This window comes from Bos javanicus, chromosome 11, assembly GCF_032452875.1.
Source record: "Bos javanicus breed banteng chromosome 11, ARS-OSU_banteng_1.0, whole genome shotgun sequence".
In the NCBI taxonomy this organism is placed as follows: domain Eukaryota; kingdom Metazoa; phylum Chordata; class Mammalia; order Artiodactyla; family Bovidae; genus Bos; species Bos javanicus.
In genome coordinates, this window is record NC_083878.1 from 47317159 (window position 1) to 47340288 (window position 23130).

The window sequence follows — 23130 nt, forward strand, 5'->3', positions numbered from 1 at the left end:
GGGGAGTAGTTTAGGAATTGAGGTGGGGTAGAGGGTTCAATTTTAAAAAGGGTCAGGAGAAGCTTTACTGGGAAGGTAACAGAGCCCTGAAAGAAATGAGAGAACTAGTCTCATGAGTATCTGGGTGTTATGGGCTGAATTGTGTCTCCTTTGAAATTCACGCGTTTAAGTCCTGACCCTAGTACCCCCCGAATGTAACCTTATTTAGAGAGAAATCTTTTAAGGAGATTAAGTTAAAATGAGGTGGTAATGAGGGCTATGATTTGGCCCATGTGGAAGCTGGAAAACCAGTTAAGTGTTTTATACAGGAAAGACTGATGTACTGGGTTAGCTATTGTTGTTTGTTCCATTGCCAAGTCCTCTCTGACTCTTTGCAACTCCATGGACTGCAGCAGTTCAGGCCTCCCTGTCCCTCACCATCACCCAGAGTTTGCCCAAGTTCATTTCCATTGAATCAGTGATGCCATCCAACCATTCATCCTCTGTCTGGGTTTATTATATAGATGATAAAATGAAGATGGATAATCGTCTTTTGAATTTAGCAATGGCGGCCACAGCATGAGCAGTTTGGTGGAGTTGTGGCAACAAAAGTAGTGTGTTTGACAAGGGGACGAGAGGAATCGAAGACACTTTAGAGTTCTTCCTGTATTGAGCAACTATGAAATATAGTTGACTGTGGAAAGGGAAGTGGAGGGTTTTGCTTTTGGACTGAAGAAATTAAGAGCATGTCTGTATGCCAGTAGCTTAAAAAAATTAAGATCTTCAAAATTTTGATGGGGACATAGCCTCTCACATATAGCCACACAACTGGTCTCATCTTTAATGCTCTTTTGAAAACACTGCTGAGGAATTCACAGCAGTTGGGTTGTTTCTAAACCACAACTCTTATCACTTCACTCATCTGGTCAGGAATCTTCAGGGTGTCCGGAACTGCTGCGTGAAAAGTTCTTATGCCTTGGCCAAACATTCAAATCTCCAGTTTGGCCTTTTGTGGTTTTATCTCTTTCTTGCCCTGTTAGTGAACTACAAAGCATGGCAGACCAAGATCAGAAGGCTTGGATGAAAAGTCATGGTTCTGTAAATAACTACTTATGTGACTGCAGACAAATGACGTAAGTGCACCAGGCCTGTGCTCCTTCTCCTTTCTAACAAGGAAGGGGCGTGTCGGATAGACTAGATTGCTGTAGGTCACCGAAGAAATCAGCATCTTTAAACAAGCAGTAATTCCCAGCCCAGTGGATGGATCTTCTATCCAACTCACGTTACCCCTTTCACCTTCAGGAACTACATGTTTTGTGCGGTCACTTATTTTTCCCGCTCTTCTTTTGGCTTTCCAAACGGACCAGGCTTTACAGCGGTAACTCCTTGAAGATCGGCCGCCTCCCCACCACCAGGGACTCGCCTTTCACTCTTCCTTTCACTTGGGACTGTCCTCTCCGCAGTCAGAATCCGCCACGTAGTAAGTGCTGCTTCCAACCAATCAAGAGGAAATTATCTCAGACTTTTGAGGGACATCCAGTTTCACCAATGATCTTCAAGTATTCTCTAGCGCCTCGCTTTGAGGGGCGAGGCCAATCAGCACAATGGCCAATCTTCTCTGGGGAATGGTGTTCTGGGTACTGCCAAATCAACCAATCAGGTAAAAATGCTGCCTGGAGAGTCGTTTCTCATTGGTAAGCGCGTCCGGAAGAGGGCGGGCCTCGGGCTAAAGGCAATACAATTTGATTGGCAGCTTTGCTGTTGACAACCCGGGAGAGCCCACCTGCTCCAACAAGACTAGCGTCGGTACCCAGAGTGGCAGAGTCTGCAGCCAATCAGCGAGCAGATGCGCGGAAAGCTCGCTCAATGGGCGATGTCCAGAGGAGGCTGTCACTCAGGTGGCGCTGGCGGAGGCCGGGCTAAGACGTGGCCAAGGGAAAGCTGCTGGACTTCCTGACCATCTAGGCGGCGGCGGAGTCCCTAGAGCGTCCTCGCCTTAGTCGGGGATTCTGAACTGCGGGAGAGGCGGGCGCCGGCGGCTACACCTCCATGCCGGCTCGCGGGGCGGGCCGCTGATGGAGCGCGCCACCGGCCCGGGGTCGCTGGCACGGACGCTGCTACTGCCGCTGCTGCTGGGGCTCGTGGCTGGGACAGTGACCGCGCGGCGCACCTCTGACCTCCTCGCACCGACAGCGGAGGCGGCGTTCGGCCTTGGGGCCGCGGCGGCTCCCACCTCGGCTACGCGGGTGCCGGCGACGGGAGCCGTGATTGCAGCCGAAGTGACGGTGGAGGACTCCGAGGCGCTGCCGGCGGCTGCAGGCGAGCAGGAGGCGCGGGAGCCGGAGCCGGAGCCGGAAGAGGAGCCCGATATTCGGCCGTGCGGCAGGTAAGGGGCGCGGGTAGAGCACCGGGATCGCTGACCCCTGGAGGCGACTTGTTTATGCGCGTGCGCCGCGGAGGTTCCGGGGCCCGCGGTCCCCCCTCCGCCGCGACTTCTAGCTGGCAGAGGACCACTGATGACGACCTGGGGGAGAGAGCGGGGCCGCCTGCCCATCCCCTGGACCAGAGAAGGGCCTCACTCTGCTCCCTGGCGCCCAGTTGTAGTTCCCTGGTGCGAGCAGCATCCTCGAAGGTACCTGGAGGATGCTAGGAGAACGGAGTGAGAAGTGGGAAAGAAACGTTACTTTCCTTCTTTAATTGCTTTCGAGCTTTACTCCTACCCCAAGCAACTTACAGCACTCCTCATCGTTTTTTTTTTAATGAATTACCTTATGTCTGTGCTAGTGTGACAGCTGTTTGGGGAAAGAACTTCATAAAGAGATTTCAACATTTTTCTTTAAATACATCCCTGTAGTGCCCACGCACCAGGGTTGAGGTCAGTATTTCTCTAATTGAGATCTGTGGAACACCTGCATTAGAACCGCCCGGGGATGCTGGTTGACTGTACAGTTTTCTAAATCCCATTCCAGATTGACTGGATTAGACTTCCTCAAGGTAAGAAACTGGAATCTGCACATTTAATACGCACTGCAGACAATTCTTGAACACACTAAAGTTCAGAAGCTATGGTTTGTTTGTTTGAATTTCGGCAGTTCTTTGATATTTAGAGGGTTTAGTATATAAATATTTAATATAGGGCTGTTTTGGTTGAGTTGTTTCATCTCCTTAAAAATGTTTCTTCAAAATACATGTTTTAAAGCACTTTTCATGGCTGGGCACATGTGAGGCATTTTAATGGTAAATTATTTCGCAGATGACTAACTTTAGCACACCCGAGGAGAAAGTGAGATCCCATTTAATGGATGGAATGATAACAGCAGCATTAGGTAAATTAAACCAGAGAGGGTTACTGAATTAGAAAGCATTTTAAATTTAAATGTAGTAATGACTAGATTATGACAAATTAGTTTTAATTTTTCAGTTAAATATCAGCGCTTTGATCTATATGCCTGGGTGAGGGCTCTAAGTCACTTCAGTCGTGTCAGACTCTGCAACCCTGTGGACGGTAGCTCTGCAGGCTCCTCTGTCCATGGCATTCTCCAGGCAAGAGTACTGGAGTGGGTTGCCATACTCTCCTCCAGGGGATCTTCCCGACCCACCTTAGTAGGTGGGTTCTTTACCACTAGCATCACCTGGGAAGTACTAAAATTTTAGAAACACCCTTTGAATGTTTATATGTAGATGATTTTAAAATGCCAAACATTTGACAGAATTTTCAGAGGTTTTGCTAATGAATTAGCTAGCTATCCAGAAAGAATGTTTTTATTTATCTTAAACTTCTGAAGCACTTGCCCAAAGTGAGTTACATGAAGTGGAGTAGTATGTTTCATTTTTCCTAAAATACAGATCCACTGGAGCAGGTGTTTATTGGTGCTTAAAAGGCCCCCCCATGATGCCCTGGGGTTACAGAGGTTAGGCAGATAGCCCCTGTCCTCCAGGAAGAGGTGCAGTCCAGCAGTGAGGATTAAATAAGATGACCTGTAATGACATTACAGGGCAGAAGCCATGCAAATTAAGTGCTATCAGTGTCCCATGTTTCTTGTGGTGTTCAGTGAGTGGTACTGGGGTGAAGTAGGAAAGAAGACAAGAAAACACTCTGGCAGAATGAGTTGCTTCCTCAAAAGTGGGTAGAAATGTGATGAGCAGAGGCTGGACTTGAGGAAACAGCCAGGGGCACAGAAACTGTGTGTTTAGGGAGGGCTTCCCAGGTGGTGCTAGTGGTAAAGAAAGTGCCTGCCAGTGCAGGAGATGCAAGAGACTCGGGTTTGATCCCTGGGTCCGGAAGATCCCCTGGAGGAGGGCATGGCAACCCACTCCAGTATTTTTGCCTGGAAAATTCCACGGACAGAGAAGCCTGATAGGCTGCAGTCCACAGGGCCCCAAAGAGCTGGACACAACTGAGTGCATACACACACCCATTATTTTTGTTCGTATGCATCTGTGTGTATGTGTGCATGTGAGTGACCTGTAGGTACGAAAGAGTTACAAACATACATACATATGTGCTGGGCAGGGAGGGGTAGACGATAAGCCTAGAAAAATAGGTTGCAGCCATGTTGTATATATACAGCCATATGCTAGTAACATCATCAACACCTGGAATGTTAGAAATCCAGAATCAGGCACTGCTGAGACCCACTGAATGAGTATCTGCATTTTAAGAAGATCAGCATGCAATTCACATGCACACTGCAGTTTGTTTGTTTTTGGCTGCACCCCTTGGCATGTAGGATCTTAGTTCCCTGAATGGGTGCATGCTAAGTCACTTCAGTCGTGTCTGACTCTGTGATCCTGTGTACCGTAGCCTGCCAGGCTCCTCTGTCCATGGGATTCTCCAGGCCAGAATACTGGAGGGAGTTGCCATTTCCTCCTCAGGGGATTTTCCCAACCCAGGAATCGAACCTGTGTTGTTACGTCTACCTGCATTGGTAGGTGGGTTCTTTACCGCTAACGCTACCTGGGAAGCTCCCTTAGTTCCCCAACCAGAGATCAAACCCGTGCCCCCTGCAATGAAAGTGAGGAGTCTTAACCACTAAACCATCAGGAAAGTCCCTCACGCACTACAGTTTGAGAAGTGTTGTGTCAAATGCCAGGCCTGATCTAAGTTTGTGCTTAGGGACTATTTCTCCGGCATTACTGTGTACAGTAAAAAAACTTGAGGTGTGGAAACCAAAAGGAGCATGTTATAGCAGTGCCCATGAGAGGTACACTGTCCAGTGGATAGAGAACAGAGTGGGTAGAGTTGAGAGATTGCAGGTGGAACCTTGCTTCTTGGCAAATAAATTGATTCCTCCTCTCTTGGCACCACCAGCTAAAGATGCAGATGGGATGGCTAGGGAGTAGAGCACAGGTGGAAAGTGGAAAGATTAAGGGGAGCAGAGAGGAAAAGGTAACTGGGTTGGTGTTGGACATGGTGACTTGGCAGTGCTGGCAGGAAGTCTAGAGGGAGACATTAAGTAGGAACAGTGCCTGCAGATGGAGAGATGTCAGGGTAAATGGTTGAAACTGTGCAAAGAGGAGCTTGTGATAAAAACTTCAGGAAATGCCCTTTATGTTTTGGAGAGATAAGTTGGCAAAGGAGACAGGTACAGCTGGCCAGGTTGTACAGGAGGCATAGGGTGAGGACTGAGAAGATGAAGGTAGTGGTAAAGATCCTACCTGCCAACGCAGGTGGATGTAAGAGAGGATTCAATCCCTGGGTCAGGAGTGACAACCCACTCTAGTGTTCTTGCCTGGAAAATCCCATGGACAGAGGAGCCTCGCAGGCTACAGTCCATAGGGTTGCAAAGAATTGGATAACTGAAGTGACTTACCAAGCAAGCAAGCATACTTAGAGAAGGGGTTAAAGAGTCATCATTTTTGGGAATTCCCTAGTGGTTCAGTGGTTAGGACTCTGAGCTTCCATTGCTGGGGGCATAGGTTCAGTCCCTGGCTGGGGAACTGAGATCCTTAAAGCCACGCTACACAGCTCCCTGCTCCCCGCAACCCCCAAAGAAAAGATTCATCCTTTTTGGCCCCACTTCCTCAGTCCCTCACTGTTAAACCTGTTGGGATTGCTGATCTTCTTTATATATTCAGAGAGTGCGAGCTTATATAGACAGGTTGGAAAAGAAAGGAATAGGAGAGGAGGCGAAGGTAGTTGGCAAGCAGAACTGCTTCTTTCTCAGAAAGAAAAAGAGTGAAAAGAGAGGAGTTTTGCCTGCCAGAGAATAAGAGATCTTTGGCAAACAGAATTGGTTAGGATAATATGGGCTGGGGTTTAGGTGTCTGCCTAGTAGCTTAAATAGTATGGTAAGTTTGAGAAACCTTGAGTAAGTAAATTGGTAGAATCAGCAAGAGATAAATATGTAGTTTATAAAAGACTTTTTTTAAGTGCACTACAGAAAAAAGTGGAAAAAAAAAAAGAGAATATCAATTCTATAACAATAAACCAATATCCTGTTTATTTAAAGAAGGAAGATTAGGGGAACAAATTTGGATTAACCAAGCGTTTATTTCAGATAACTGTGAAGAGCCATAGTCTTTGCAAAACTTTTAAAAGTAGGAGGTGGGAAATTGAGATCTTTGTTTTTACAGGTTGTATTTTGTCTCCCAAGAAGCAGAATGCAACTTGCTCATTCTTTTTTTTTTTTCTCTTGATGGAATTTTTATTTTCTTGTGATGGAATTTTCAATCTGAATGCTTACTCTGCATCTCAGACATGTAAATGAGTGAATAAACTATTTTTTTTTCCCTTTAAAAAGTAGCTAAAATGAACTTGTTTTTCTTGTAGCAGTCTTGTTGTCAGCGGTTCTTCTGGTAAATATTACATTTAGTTGAAATTTAAATGAGACGGTCATTTCAGAGTGTTGGGAAGAAAGTCAAAATCTCACCTCACTGTTCAGTTTTGTGCATGCACGTTGGCGTTAAATGATGAGTTACCAGTTTTCTGACTTCAGCACAAAAAGCAAACTGCAAGATGTCATTTGGCATTCTTGTGATGGGTTGAGCATCCTCAGATTGACATCTGACAACCTTGGAAGTTGTAAAGCACTAGTTTTAGCTATCACACCAATTTTTAAAGTATTATGTTCCTTTTGCCTCTGATTCCCCTCTAACAAAAGAGTCACTACATTTGACATTCATTTCATCTCTCATGCTTCTTTAATTTGTGCATCTGTAAACTGGAATTTTTGGATTTAATGAGTTGAAACAGGAAAACACTTCCCAAATATAAGATGATTTAATTCCTCTGTATTTCTTTCTCCTCTCTATCCTTTACAAGCTGATCTGATCTGAATCAATGGTTTAGAAATCTAGTCTTCCTCAGATTTTCAAATTCATAATCAAGCCTTTTTTTTTTCAACTAAAATGACCATTGAATAATAGAATTATAGGATACAGAGTTGAAAGGAAACTCAGTTATCTGTTCACTTTTCTGACCCCAGACTTTTTTTTTTCCACTTATTTAAAACTTTTTAATTTGTATTGGGGTCTAGTCCATTAATAATGTTGTGACAGTTTCAGGTGTACAGCAAAGGAACCTTATCATAGATACCATGTATCCATTCGCCTCCAAACTCTCCTCCCATCCAGCTGCCACATAATACTGAGCAGAGTTCCATGCACTATACAGTAGGTCCTTGTTGCTTGCCATTTAAAATATAGGACTATGTACATGTCCATCCCAAACTCCCTAACTATCCCGTCCCCTTGGCAACCATAAGATCCCAGACTTTTAAAGTTGATTAAGAATCACACTGAAAGAAGAATTTGTGCATAACTTTCAAGGCAGGCTATAAGCCAAAGTAAATATACTTGGTGAATAATAGATTATCCTTCCTGTCTATAATTGTCTTTTTAGTGTAATTGACATCTGGACTCTGGCTTTGAGATTGACAGGGTAGAGGAAACTGTTCTGTATTCACACTCCTGGGCGCAGAAGGTGACCTGTCTTTATCACCTGCTGTAAGCTGTGGCTTCCGCATGGTCCTTCATTCCATAAATACTGTCTGGAAACTCCATCGAGTTTTGTGTTTTTTTTTGGTAAGATAGGAGCTGATTGTATATTTCTATTACAAAACATTTTAAAATGCAGGAAGTAAAGCTGGTAGATTTTAGAACTAAGTGTGAGAGGGGGAAATTTTTTTTAAGTTTTTCAGAAAGAGACTTACAGACTTAAGAGAACAAACTTATTATGGTTGCCTGGGGGGAAGGGGTAGTTAGGGAATTTGGGATGGACATGTACACACTGCTATATTTAAAATGGATAAGCAACAAGGACCTACTGTATAGCACATGGAACTCTGTTCAGTGTTATGTGGCAGCCTGGATGGGGTGTTTGTAGGAGAATGGATACATGTATATGGATGTCTGAGTGCCTTCACTGTTCACCTAAAACTAACACACTATTGTTAATTGGCTGTGTGCTAAATTACTTCAGCCACGTTGGACTCTGCAACCCTTTGGACTGTAGCCTGCCAGGCTCCTTTGTCCATGGGATTCTCCAGCAAGAATACTGGAGTGGGTTGCCATTTCCTCCTCCAGTTAATTGGCTATACCCCAATACAAAATAAAAAGTTTAAAAACCATTGTTTTAATGTTTTCCACGCTGTTCTATTTGTCAATAACCATTTTATTTAAAAGATTTCATGGAATAAAGCAGACAAAATGCTTTGAAAATGTTTAATTCTAATTGGAAACAGATATGTGCTGCTCTCACTTGGTTTATGCTGTTGAAAACTTAGACTGGATTTCTGTAAGGCTTAGCTGATATGTCAGAGTTATATAGTTAGTAATTTTTGGCACTATATTTGTTTGTATTGGGGGCATGACTAGTCTTGTGACAGGTTTAAATAAAGGAAGTTTGATCTGAAGATTTACTTAGTAGGTGAGGACTACGAAGTAAAGTCCAATTAATACGTTTGTTTTTCAACAAGAATATAGGCTTCCTTGAGTGAGAGCATATATTTTAGGCAGAGGATTCTTTGTTACATAAAAAAAAAAAAAGCAGATTTAACCCAATCACATTTTTAATATTGTGACTGTTTTTTTTTCCTCTGAAAGGAAATACGCAATTTTAAAATAAGCAGTTGTTAACGTAGAAACCATTCAATCGATAGAACTTTCTACTGTCACCTACTTCTGTTTCAAATGGAAAATGTATTCAGGCAAAGTTACTGTATGAAAGAATTCAGCATTTACTTATCAGACTCTGATAAACTTAATTATAATAGGCAGGGATTCTGGGTGATGGAAGTCAGAGCAAACAAACTTTTTTAAAATTGGTATTCATTGTGGTCTAAGAGCATTTCTGCTCAGTTAAGGGCATAATCAGAACAGTAACAGGATGTGTGACATTTTGATGAGATTTCTGGGGGGAATAAAAGCTGCACCTTATAGTAATATAGGAGTTGCCACTTATGTAGACATATAGTTAACAGACTAGTTGAATTAGAGTTAAAAAAAACCCCGAAATTTATACTTCACAGTTCTGTCCAAAATCTCTTTTAGGTGCATGACCTTAGCCAGGTTGCATCTTTTCACATCTTTCTCAGCTCCTTTTTTGTTTTATGTGAGTAGTAGTATCTGCCCCAGCAAAATGTATTCATCCAACGAACACTTACTGCATCTTATTAGGAGCTCCACACTACTGGGTGCTGGGGATGGATACGTGGACTGTCCTTGAGTCCAGGCCTAAGAGGGAGCTACAAGTGTTAAAGAATTAACTGTACTGAGATGGATGATAATGACATAAGAGGAGTTTGAGAGCGAAGAGAACGGAGACGTCAACTGAGTGAGCCCTTGAATATGAAGTGTCAAGGAAGGTCTCACCTGCTGGGATGATGTGAGCACAGGCTCAAAGCTGTGGTTGCCAAACCAGGGCTCCGGGACCCTTATGTACTTGCTTGTGGGGGAGCCAGGAGATTGGTTCTATGATTTCCAAATAACCTAAGGGAGATTGGCCATTCACTGAGGAGAAGGCTAATTAAAAAGTTAAGTTTTCTCGGTTTTGCGCTGGAACTAAATACCAGACTTAATTAGTAATATCAGCTCTTTCTTTCCAAAAGTCTTGAATATTGTGATTAGTACTTAAATAGTTTCTCTAAAGATAGGAAAATTCATTAGAAGTGATATTTGGGGGACATATGAAATCATTTAAGACATGAGACAACAAAAAAATAAAAAAAAGATATGAGCCAAGTTAACAAAGGAACTTTGTTCAAAGAGTTAGAAACCTAGATTATGCCAGATTATGTGTGATACCAAGTAGTGTGGCCTTTATTCAGTGGGCACAGGGAGCTTTGGAAGTTGATCAGATCTCAATTATAGAAACAAAACTGTCAGAAGAGTAGAGGAAGGAAGAAACCAGAGGCAGGAAGTCTTTTTTTGTTTGTTTGTTTTGGGTTTTGCTTTCTGTTATTTTTTTTTTTAGTCTTTTTTTTTTTTTTGGTTTGGTTTTGGTTTGTAGGCTGGACGTCTTTTTAAGATGTTCTAATGTCATAGAACAAGGGCACTGGGACTGAAGAAGAATGCAAAGATTTAAAGGAAGCTTGAAAAACAGATCAAGAGTACACAACTGTTGTTGAAATGCAGGGGGTGAGGGAGGAGGCAGGTTTCATTTCTGATATAGATGTTCAGTGATAGGGTGGATGCAGAAAGCCTGGGGAGAGAAGGGAAGCTTTCTGAATGCACTGTGGTGATGCCCTGCTGAAAATGCTGAACTGGGGTTGGGAGAGGGATGAACTGTAAATACTACATTAGTTTAGGGAGCTGTCAGATTACACATACAGTAAGTGATGGACTTTGGATAAAACTAGAATTCCTCAGCCTACATTTTGGAGATTGAAAGCTGTAAGGATGGCAGGTGAGGATGGGGGCAAGAACTGGTCTAGAATGGGAGACAGCCAGTGTTCCGACTAAGGTCTTCCCTGGTGGCTCAATGGTAAAGAATCTGCCTGCTGATGCAGGAGACGTAGGAGACATAGGTTCAATTCCTGGGTTGGAAAGATCCCCTGGAAGAGGGCATGGCAACCCTCTCCAGTATTCTTGCCTGGAAGGTCCCATGGACAATGGAGTCTGGTGGGCTATAGTCCATAGGGTTGTAAAGAGTTGACTGAGTGAGCACACGCACTGTGTTCCAGCTACCTCTGGAGGGACAAACCTGATGAGGGGAGGAGACCTGGCCTCAAGAGAGGTCATTGCAAACCTTTCCTGAAAGGGGCTTTGAAGAATCACACTATGAGTGAGAGAAAGTGCTTGCTGCTGAATCACCCAAACAAATGACTTTGTAAACTGAAGCAGCCTGTAAGTGAGAGAAATTTCTAGAGTTTGCTGATAGCGTTGATTAGTAGGCCATCTTAATCCAGGTAATGGATTATTTTTTTTTTTTTTTTTTTTTTACTCCCAGGCAATCGCCCTTTGAGGTAAATCACTCTTTGCCGGACTGGTCTTGAGACTCACTTCAGGTACTTGTTAAGCCACCATCTCTGAAACCCCTCTGCAGAGGGAACCTCTGAATCTTCACTGGTTTTTAACAAGCACTCCAGATTATTTTGGTAATCAGGTCAATTTGAGTTATGCTGAGCTGGGTGAAATCGTCCTGTTTTATCCATGAAAAAGCAATTTGAATGGAGCCATGAGCAGAACAACAGCAGGGCTGTGGGGATGGGCACACAGGGTTGACTTCAAAGCTCTGATTCTTTCCCCTGGAAATGCTGCCTGTGTAGTTCTTTTGATTTTTAAATAAGTTAAAGAGTTTTTCGTCTCGTTCATAGACACTGCCAAATAGAGTGGATCATGGGGAGATAAATGGCCTTAGATTCTCCCTGTTTTTTGGGGGGTTGTTTGTTTGTTTGTTTTTGAGGAAAGGGGATCTTATTTTGACCTCAGCTGGAGGACTGTTTTTCAGCAGTGTCTGTCTCCTTCATGTGGCTCTCAACCAATAGTATTTCAGAGCATCTCTCTCCAAGAATGTGATAAGATGTAACTGTTAAGTATCTCTTTGCCCTCCAGCTGTTACTTATTTCCAGCAGCAGCAGAAGGGAAAGCCCTCTTCCAGTGATGTGCTTAAGACCCAGCCCATAAATTGTAGCAGTGGGGATAATGAATTTTTTTTTGGACACCTGACATGGGCTTCCCAGGTGGCTCAAGTGGTAAAGAATCCACCTGCCAGTGCAGGAGATGCAGGAGGCACAGGTTGGATCCCTGGGTCAGGAAGATCCCCTCGAGAAGGAAATGGCAACCCATTCCAATACTCTTGCCTGGGAAATCCCATGGACAGAGGAGCCTGGTGGGCTACGTTCATGGGGTCGCAAAGAGTTGGACATACCTGAGCGTGCAAGAAGAATTGACAGGGTTTGTTATGGAAATTTCTGTTATTCCCATTAAGAAGAGTTAAAAAGAATTAAGGATACGCCATACAGATCTAAGAATTTGATACTAATATCAATAGCCAGTTAAGAGCGTGATGTACTTAATTGTTCCTGCCTGCATGTTTTTCTTTCTTTCACTTATTGCTTGAATTCACACATACCGTCTAGATACAATTCATCATCTGAAAATATCTTATTTTCTGAAAATATCTTGTTTATTTTAAAAAGCATAATCTTTACATAAGACATATGCATCTTTTTTAAAGAAATGTTTATTCTTGGCTGTTTTGTCTTCGTAGCTGCTTGGGCTTTTCTCTAGTTGTGGTGAGCAGGGGGTTGCTTGCCATCCGCAGTGCTTTGGACTCTCATTGTGGCTTCTCTTCTTGTGGAGTCCGGGCTCTAGGCACGCGGGCTTCAGTACGTGTGGCACACAGGCTCAGTAGCTATGGCTTGCAGGGTCTAGAGCGTGGACTCAGTAGTTATGACAGATGGGCTTAGTTGCTCTGCAGCATCTGGGTTCTTCCCAGACCAGAGATTGAACCCATACAGCAAAGTGACTCACTCAATTGTAAGTATATAATATTCTCAATTATATATACATATATGTATATTATTTTTCATTTTCTTTTCCATGGTGGTTTGAATTTTTTATACCTTTCCTTATGATATAATTTTTTGACTTACTTTATCCTTCTTCTCCAACTCCCAGGAGATCTCTTTAGAATGCAAGATAATGTGTGGGGAAGGAAGTCCAGTTGTTCCTTTTCTTAATGGCACCCCACTCCAGTACTCTTGCTTGGAAAATCCCATGGACAGAGGAGCCTGGTAGGCTGCAGTCCATGGGGTCGCTAAGAGTTGGACACGACTGAGTGACTTCACTTTCACTTTTCACTTTCATGCATTGGAGAAGGAAATGGCAACCCACTCCAGTGTTCTTGCCTGGAGAATCCCAGGGACGGGGAAGCCTGGTGGGCTGCCATCCATGGGGTCGCACAGAGTCGGACACGACTGAAGTGACTTAGCATTAGCATAGCATAGCATAGTATGGCAAAATCTTATTTTCATAAATTCAGTTCAGTTCAGTTCAGTCACTCAGTCGTGTCCAACTCTTTGAAACCCCATGAACTGCAGCACACCAGGCCTCCCTGTCCATCACCAACTCCCAGAGGTCACCCAAACCCACGTCCATTGAGTTGGTGATGCCATCCAGCCATCTCATCCTCTGTCGTCCCCTTCTCCTCCTGCCCCCAGTCCCTCCCAGCATCAGAGTCTTTTCCAGTGAGTCAACTCTTTGCATGAGGTGGCCAAAGTACTGGAGTTTCAGCTTTAGCATCATTCCTTCCAAAGAACACTCAGGACTGATCTCCTTTAGAACAGACTGGCTGAATCTCCTTGCAGTCCAAGAGACTCTCAAGAGTCTTCTCCAACACCGCAGTTCAAAAGCATGAATTCTTTGGCGCTCAGATTTCTTCACAGTCCAACTCTCACATCCATATATGACTACTGGAAAAACCATAGCCTTGACTAGATGGACCTTTGTTGGCAAAGTAATGTCTCTGCTTTTCAATATGCTATCTAGGTTGGTCATAACTTTCCTTCCAAGGAGAAAGCGTCTTTTAATTTCATTGCTGCAGTCACCATCTGCAGTGATTTTGGAGCCCAGAAAAATAAAGTCTGCCACTGTTTCCTGTTTCCCCATCTATTTGCCATGAAGTGATGGGACCAGATGCCATGATCTTCGTTTTCTAAATGTTGAGCTTTAAGCCAACTTTTTCACTCTCCTCTCTCATGTATATCAAGAGGCTTTTTAGTTCCTCTTCATTTTCTGCCGTAAGGGTGGCGTCATCTGCATATCTGAGGTTATTGATATTTCTCCCGGCAATCTTGATTCCAGCTTGTGCTTCTTCCAGCCCAGCGTTTCTCATGATGTACTCTGCATAGAAGTTAAATAAGCAGGGTGACAATATACAGCCTTGATGAACTCCTTTTCTGAATTGGAACCAGTCTGTTGTTCCATGTCCAGTTCTAACTGTTGCTTCCTGACCTGCATATAGGTTTCTCAAGAGGCAGGTCAGGTGGTCTGGTATTCCCATCTCTTTCAGAATTTTCCAGTTTATTGTGATCCACACAGTCAAAGGCTTTGGCATAGTCAAGAAAGCAGAAATAGATGTTTTTCTGGAACTCTCTTGCTTTTTCCATGATCCAGTGGATGTTGGCAATTTGATCTCTGGTTCCTCTACCTTTTCTAAAACCACCTTGAACATCTGGAAGTTCACAGTTCACGTATTGCTGAAGCCTGGCTTGGAGAATTGTGAGCATCACTTTACTAGCATGTGAGATGAGTGCAATTGTGCAGTAGTTTGAGCATTCTTTGGCATTGCCTTTCTTTGGGATTGGAATGAAAATTGACCTTTTCCAGTCCTGTGGCCGCTGCTGAGTTGTGCAAATTTGCTGGCATACTGAGTGCAGCACTTTCACCGCATCATCTTTCAGGATTTGAAATAGCTTAACTGGAGTTCCATCACCTCCACTAGCTTTGTTTGTAGTGATGCTTTCTAAGGCCCACTTGACTTCACATTCCAGGATGTCTGGGTCTAGGTGAGTGATCACACCATCGTGATTATCTTGGTCTTGAAGATCTTTTTTGTACAGTTCGTCTGTGTATTCTTGCCACCTCTTCTTAATATCTTCTGCTTCTGTTAGGTCCATACCATGTCTGTCCTTTATCGAGCCCATCTTTGCATGAAATGTTCCCTTGGTATAGATACGGAACTAAATTATATTAACACTTTTATTCTCTTGATAAATTTATTCATTTGCTAAATGAGTAAGTTCTCTGAAAGGTTTCAAAGGAGTTTACTTGAACTGGCTTGTCTTATTTTCTTTGAAAGGTTTCAAAGGAGACTACTTGAACTGGTTTGTCTTGGTCAACTTGTAGCTTTACTTTGAATTTCTATATATCGTATATGAAGTAGAATAGATAAAAGTAGCATTTTATAATCCAAACCAGGAACATAACTGTCTATGCTTGGAATTTGTATCATCTTTGAGAAGTAGACAAATACACCTAACAAATTCCTAGAAGGACTGTTCAACACATCTTTTCATTCCACAAATATTTATTGAGAGCTTGTCATGTACCTGGGGTGTATGTTCCAGAAAGATCTGAGGGAAAATTACGCACCATGTGTTTGAGGAATTGGGGGAATCAGTCTGGGGATATTGATTTTAGGTATGTGGACACTGAGAAGCCTGTTACACAGTCCGAATCTGGCAGGCAGTTAGATATGTATGCCCAGAGTTCAGGGAAGGGGCCTAGAACCAGAAATATAAATTTGGAAGTTGCAGATGTACGTCGTTATTGTTGCTTCTGCTGCTAGGTCGCTTCAGTTGTGTCTGACTCTGTGTGACCCCATACATGGCAGCCCACCAGGCTCCTCTGTCCCTGGGATTCTCCAGGCAAGAATACTGGAGTGGTTTGCTATTTCCTTCTCCAGGGGATCTTCTCAACCCAGGGGTCAAACCCATGTCTTCTGCATTGCAGGTGGATTTTTTACTTTCTAAGCCACCAGGAATAGATGATATTTTAATCTAGGAGAGCACTAAAGAAAAGTACATGTAGGTAGAGAATATTTTTGGAGATAGGAGAGATGAGGAGCAACCAGGAAACGAGACTGAGAAAGGAAGCTTAGAATGGAGAAAAAATGATCAGGAGAGAATGGTGTTCTGGAAGCTGTGTGAAGGGTGGCTGATGGAGGATCAACAACCAGGTCCTAATGTGTGTGTTATTCACTAAGTGGTGTCCCACTCTTTGTGACCCCATGGACTGGGGCCCGCCAGGCTCCTCTGTTCATGGATAGAATCCTACTGTATAACACAGAGTTGTTCAGTGGCTCAGTCGTGTCCGACTCCTTGCAACCCCATGAACTGCAGCATGCCAGGCTTCCCTGTACTTCACCATCTCCTGGAGCTTGCTCAAACTCATGTGCATTGAGTTGGTGTTGCCATCCAGCCGTCTCATCCTCTGTTGTCCCCTTCTCCTCTTGCCTTCAGTCTTTCCCAGCATCAGGGTCTTTTCAAATGAGTTGGCTCTTCACATTCAGGTGGCCAAAGTATTGGAGCTTCAGCATCAGTCCTTCCAATGAATATTCAGAACTGATTTTCTTTAGGATTGACTGGTTTGGTCTCCTTGCAGTCCCAGGGACTCTTGAGAGTCTTCTCCAATACCACAGTTCAAAAGCATCAATTCTTCAGCGCTCAGCTTTCTTTATAGTCCAACTCTCACATCCATACATGACTACTGGAAAAACCATAGCTTTGACTATACAGATCTTTGTTGGCAAAGTAATGTCTGCTTTTTAATATGCTGTCTAGGTTAGTCTTAGCTTTTCTTAGACACTTAGCAAGTGTCTTTCAATTTCATGACTGTAGTCACCATCTGCAGTGATTTTGGAGCCCAAAAAAATAGTCTGTCACTATTTCCATTGTTTCCCCATCTATTTGCCATGAAGTGATGGGACTGGATGCCATGATCTTAGTTTTCTGAATGTTGAGTTTTAAGCCAGCATTTTTAACTCTCCTCTTTCACCTTCATTAAGAGGCTCTTTAGTTCTTCTTGATGTAACACAGGGAATTACATTCAATATCCTATAATAAAGCAAAAAGAAGAAGAATATGAAAAAGAACATAGATATATGTAACTGAATCATTTTGCTGTATACCAGAAGCTAACGCAATACTGTAAATCAGCTACAATTTTTTTTAAAAGTGCCAGTAAACTAGGGGGAAAAAATGTAGCTGATAGAGAGCAGAAGTGGCTGGTCACGTGCTACTGGATGGTCAAGTGAATGGGATTTGTCACTGTGAAAGGCATGGGTGAGTTCCATTAAAGCCTTTTCAATGGAGGGGTAGAGACAAAAACTTGATTAGAAATAGTTCAGTACAGGAAGTGGGGAGAGGATTTGGAGACTAAGACTACACAACAACTCTTTCAAGGAGCTTTGTTCCAAAGTGGGGCAAGCAATGGATTGGAAGCTGGAGCAGGGAGAGTTGATGGTTATGTGTAATCTGGTTTGGTTTTTAAGTTGGGAGAAATAGTAGCAGGTTTGATGACTGGGGGTGGGGAGTGCCGTGTTAGAGGGGAAATAATTGATGGGAAAGCAAGAGGAAAGATTTTGAGGAAATAGTCCTCACATATGCATGGGGAAAGACCTGTTGCCTGAGTGGAAGTGTTGGGAGTGGATGGGAATGTGGACAATTCATTTGCAGTACTAGGAGGCGAAGGGGATTTCATGGGTCCAAGTGCTGATACACAGAGAGATGAGATGGTGGGATCTCTTGATTATTTCTGTTTTTGTTAGTAAACACCTATCTAGGAGGCCTAGTCCCTCGGATGCATGAGCTTGGAAGAAGTAGTGTAGGAAGTCTGAGGACAAAGGCAGAATGAAGTAGTTAACCTGGGACAGTGGGAGAGGATAGACTAGGAACCATATTATGATTGTGGAACAACATTTGTAGCCCTTTTGATGTTGATGGTAAGTGAATAAAAGTGAGACCTGTCAGCATGGTTATGTTTGTCTTCAACCGCACAGATGCAAGATGGAGCAAAGGCAGAAAGTTGAGTTTAATTCAGGTTGGAGTTCTGCTAGTCCAGTGTGATGTGTAGGAGAGGAAGAAGGGAGTTGAAGGCATGAGCAGGGAAGTGCTTAAGATGAAAGATGTGGAATATAAGCTGAATAAGAGGAACTTCACTGGCAGTCTGGTGGTTAAGACTCAGCATTCCCAATGCAGGGGTCCTGGGTTCAATCCCTGGTCAGAGAGCCAGATCATACACTCGGCAGCAAAGATCCCTCATGTGAGAACTAAGACCGGTGCAGTCAAGTAAATAAAAACTATCTTGGCTTTAAGGAAAAAACCAAAACGAAAAACTGGATAAGGAAAAAGTAAAGGCATAATAGTAGTGAAGTTCAGGGTAACAGTGGTAGGATCAATAGCTAATAGATTCTGGTGGGGTCAGAGAAGTAGAGGAGGTGAGCTGAAAAGAAGAGTTGGTGGCTTGGGGTTGGATGCTTAAAATTTCAGTGGGACAGAGAAGTTGTGAGAGGTAATGACAAGGTCTTAGGTCTGTTCATGGGAATGACTGAGGCAAGGTGGACAGATCATGAAAACCCACAGAATGTGTTAATAGTGACAATGAACCAGGATCCCAGAATTCCCAAGGAATGGAGCCAGCGACCCAAAGATCAAAAGACAATTATTAGGAGGGGTAATGGATGGAATGATTTGATCCTGAGGGTTTTTAGAGAGGAAGGAAAGAAAATAGTCTAGAAATGGTAGCACAGTACGAGGACTACACTTATCCCATCACTGGACGTGGTAAGGGTGATGGAGAAAAAAAATTCTCATAGCTTCTGAAGGAGTGTCCTCAGGTTTCTTTTAGAGCAAGAAGGTGAGTGGACGTTCAGGGGAGGCTGTTTTAGGGTGAAGGCTTCACGAGTTGGGGAAATACAAGAGGAAAGGACAGAACAGGGTATGTTGAGTTCCAAGTGGGGATTAGAGTGTGGGGACGAGGAGTGACCTTGGATTCTGGGGCTTTTCATAAGTGGCACAAGCAGATAAAGGGCGTAGTGCGGTTGTCTTGGAGAGCTCAAGACAAGGTGGAAAGACTACAAGTCTCATGGGGATGTACCCCTGCTCCCGGCCCTTACAGACAAAGCCCTGGGGAGAGGCTGGTTTCTTTCTTTCATTCTTTATTGGCTGCACTGGCTCTTTGTTGCTGCTCTTTGGCTTTTCTCTTGTGGTGCGTGGACTTCTCCTTGTGGTGGCTTCTCTTGTTGTGGAGCACAGACTCTAGAGCTTGGGCTCAGTAGTTGTGGCACATGGACTTACTTGCACTGTGACGTGTGAGGTCTTCCTGGACTGGAGATCAAACCCACGTCCCCCGAACTGGCAGGTAGAGTCTTATCCACTGGACCACCAGGGAAGTCCGGGAGAGGCTGGTTTCTTTTAAGTGTATGCCTTTGGTATCTTTTTAACTCTGTCCTTTTCGTTTTGAATTTTACAGATCATTAGTGATCATCAGCACTTTAGATGGCCGAATTGCTGCCTTGGATCCTGAGAATCATGGGAAAAAGCAGTGGGATTTGGACGTGGGGTCTGGTTCCTTGGTGTCGTCCAGCCTTAGCAAACCAGAGGTGAGTATTTTCTGTTATGTGTCGACAGGGAAACTTAGTTAAAATGAGCACTTGTTGCTATTACTAGTAGATTTTGCTTATAGGACTGGGGCTCAGGAGCTGATCACCTAGGTGTGGGGGATGTCTGTCTCTAGCAAGCTGTGTCCCCTGGAGGCATTTGCTTAGCTCTTCTTTCCCTCAGTTCCCCCTTCTGTAAAATGAGGTGGATGATGTCACCTACTTCTTAGGATTGTTTGGGGCCTGAAATGAGTTAATCGTATAAATGAGTAATTGAGGATACTATCTGCTGTACCAGTAAAGCTCATTTTCTGAGCTGTAACATGATCATAATTTCTTCTTCCTAACATCATCATCATCATCATCACGAGGTCCCTAGGAATAATAAAACAAATGTAAACAACTGTGTTTTAACAGTTGGAAATACATGTTGCAAAACCCCATAAATTATTCCCTATGTGTTCCCTCAGTTGTCCATCTTAATTTTAAATATAATTCATCTGAAATTTTCTTGTAATTTTAAACAAATTGGATTATTTGCAATTAGTTGCTTTCAAAACTTTTCTGGCACGTGACTCCTGAACTTGCGCAGGTGACTTAGCCCCTCAGAGCTTTAGCATCTGCATCGATAAAGTCATGACATTGCCTACCTACCTCGATGAGAGGAACAGGTTAAGGGGAATTAAATGACAGAAGTTTATTTTTCTCACCTTTAGTCTAGACTTAGATGAAGACTCTCTCCTTTTCTGGCACTCTACCCTCTTGTTTAAATCATTTAAAACAGGTCCCTCTTTTGAGTTATGACTGCTGACATAGAAGCAGTCATCTGTTTTCCAGAACATTCTCAGCCTTTTACCTTGTTCTTAGAGGATAATCACTAGGGTACTCTTCCTCCTCCTGCCCCCACCCCCTCTCTTTTTTTGGGCCTCACCTTGTGGGACGTGGGATCTTAGTTCCCTGACCAGGAATCAAACCCAAGCCCCTTGCAGTGGAAGCATGCAGTCTTAACCACTGGACCACCAGGGAAAGTGTTAATCTCTCAGTTACGTCTGACTCTTTGTGACTTCGTGGACTGTAGCCCCGCCAGGCTCCTCTGTCTGTGGAATTCTCAAGGCAAGAATACTGGAGTGGGTAGCCATTCCCTTCTCTGAGGGATCTTCCCCATCCAGAGATCGATCCCAGGTCTCATGCATTGCAGGCAGATTCTTTACTGTCTGAGCCACCAGGGAGGCCCCTCTGGAGCACCAGGGAAGTCCTCCTCTTTTTCCCCTTTCGTTGTCAATCTTCCCCTTTCAAAAAGCTTTAAGCTGGTACCAAGTTTGGGAAAAACCTAGCATGAGGGGCTTGAGAATGACCTGATTAGTGGTGATGGAACATTAGGATGGAAAAACTGCATCAGTGACCCCACTGCTCTCTAGAAAACCCAGGTTGAATTATGTTCTGGAGCACCCAGGCAGATACTTAGGGATGTGGCACTGCCCAGCCTCCACGCTTGCTATGTGCTAAGCTTTGAGTAGACTTTCAGAGTGCCTGCTGCTTATCCAGCAGGATGCTGAAAACATCTGTCGAGAATCGTGAACTTCTGTGTTGTGAATTATTAATATAAAAGCACTTTGATTATAAATTAAGTTACAAATTTTGAATCAGGTGCAATAGTCAAATGAATTACTACCCAGACCGAAGAGTCATTTATTTGTGTCCTCCTGGGATAATGCTTGGGCATGCACATTTTGCTTTATTTTCAAACTAGACGTAAAAGATGATGAGCAAAATCAGAAGACTGTAAGCTGTTTACGCCTGAGGTAACATTCTGGTGTGTTGTAGTGGTGTAAAGCATGTGTGCTTTTACAAACTAAAATACACATACTGACAAAAAGAGAAATTGCATGTTATGACAAATAGTTGTGATAACCTGAGTGCCATTGAGTGTGTTTAAATTATAAGCAGCTGGTCAACCTTGAAGCTTTTCTTACTATAGCAGTTATATTAGCTGTTTTTTAAACTACAATTCAATTTTCTCACTGTCCCTACCATTTTCTGTGGTTTATTAGGGCTGTCTTGTTTTTTTGTTTTGAAATTTATTTAACTGGAGGATAATTAGTTTACAGTGTTGTCATGGGTTTTGCCATACATCAGTAGGAATTACCCATAGGCGTACATGTGTCCCCTCCATCCTGAACCCCCTTCCCAACTCCCTCCCCGCCCCATCCCTCCAGGTTGCTACAGAGCACTGGTTCTGGGTGCCCTGCTTCAAATATCAGACTCGCACTGGTTATGGGACTCTCGTTTTAAATGTCCTGTTTCTAGTTTAATAGACGACAGCTTGATTTTCCTGCATGCTTCTGCCTTCAACATGTTGCATTGTTGTTTTGGTTGAGCTATTTGAAGAAGAAAATCCACAGGTAGTTGGGAAAAGGGAGTATTCTAGTAGCCTTTTCAGATAATTGTGGTCATTCTTTTTTGGTTCTACACAAGAACAGGTGAAGGTTTCTGGAAGGTTAGTTGCCCTGTGGAATCTGAAATCATATCAATGAGCAGTTGTACTCTGTTGCAGTAACATCCATTGGCCTGTCTTGCTTTTTACTCATGCATGATCTTCTAACATCATTGGGAAAATATTGATTCACTGAGTTACACAGATCTTCCAAATGTTGACATATTTCCTTGTAGAATGTTTTATAAAGTCAAACTTTTTATTATCCCCACCAATCTCATGAGAAAATCCTTTAAGTACTGGGAAGCTCACATGGGAAGATACAGCTTTTACAAGATTCTAATTTTCACTTGGCAACTTAGATTTGATCATTAACACAGTCAATTGTTTTCCTCAAAGTAAGAGGTTCACTTTGTTTATTTTTGAGAAAATGTCTGCCAGATACCCGAGTCTCATAATCATAGCTTTCCTTTCAGTTTTTCAAGTAAAAATGGAGCTTTGTGAGCAGTGCTGCTAGTTCAGCTCAAAACTCAGTCTCACAAGTACTTTTTCTCAAAACATGCTTCCATTTGTGGCTGAAGTCCTTAATGTATACCTCGTAGTTGGTTGGGCAGAATAGTAGAAAGGTATGTATTTGGGTCACAACTTGATGAAATTAATTTTTATTGTTTCATCAGGATACTCTTTTTTAAAGAAATTTATTTTTAATTGGAAGATAATTGCTTTACAATATTGCAGTGGTTGCCGTACATCAACATGAATCAGCCATAGGCATACGTATGTCTCCTCCCTCTTGAACATCCTTCCCGCCTCCCTCCCCATCCTACCCTTCTAAGTTGTCCCAGAGCATCAGATTTGAGCTCCCTGCATCATACAGCAAATTCCCACTGACTATCTCTTTTACATATGGTCATATGTATATTTCAGTACTGCTCTCTCAACTCGTCCCACCCTCTCCTTCCTCCATTTTGTTCATAAGTCTGTTCTCTATGCCTGCATCTCCACTGGTGCCCTGCAAATAGGTTCATCAGTATCGTCTTTCTAGATTCTATATATATGTGTTAATATATGGTATTTGTTTTTCTCTTTCTGACTTACTTCACTCTGTATATAGGCTCCAGTTTCATCTACCTCATTAGAACTGACTCAAATGCTTTCCTTTTTTATGGCTGAA

General features: G+C 43.1%; 1 protein-coding gene across 2 annotated transcripts in view; it reads left to right on the forward strand.

Annotated features, from left to right (window-relative positions):
• The window catches only part of EIF2AK3 (eukaryotic translation initiation factor 2 alpha kinase 3), an 83655-nt gene continuing 60525 nt past the window's right edge, over nt 1-23130 (forward strand). The window contains exons 1-2 of one of the 2 annotated variants that reach the window (XM_061432598.1): nt 1-2365; nt 19396-19525. In XM_061432598.1, coding sequence (XP_061288582.1) covers nt 2055-2365; nt 19396-19525 — 441 coding nt within the window. In that variant the 5' untranslated portion in view covers nt 1-2054. Of the gene's footprint in view, nt 11427-19395; nt 19526-23130 lie in introns of both variants that reach the window. The other variant, XM_061432599.1, reaches the window with a different exon arrangement.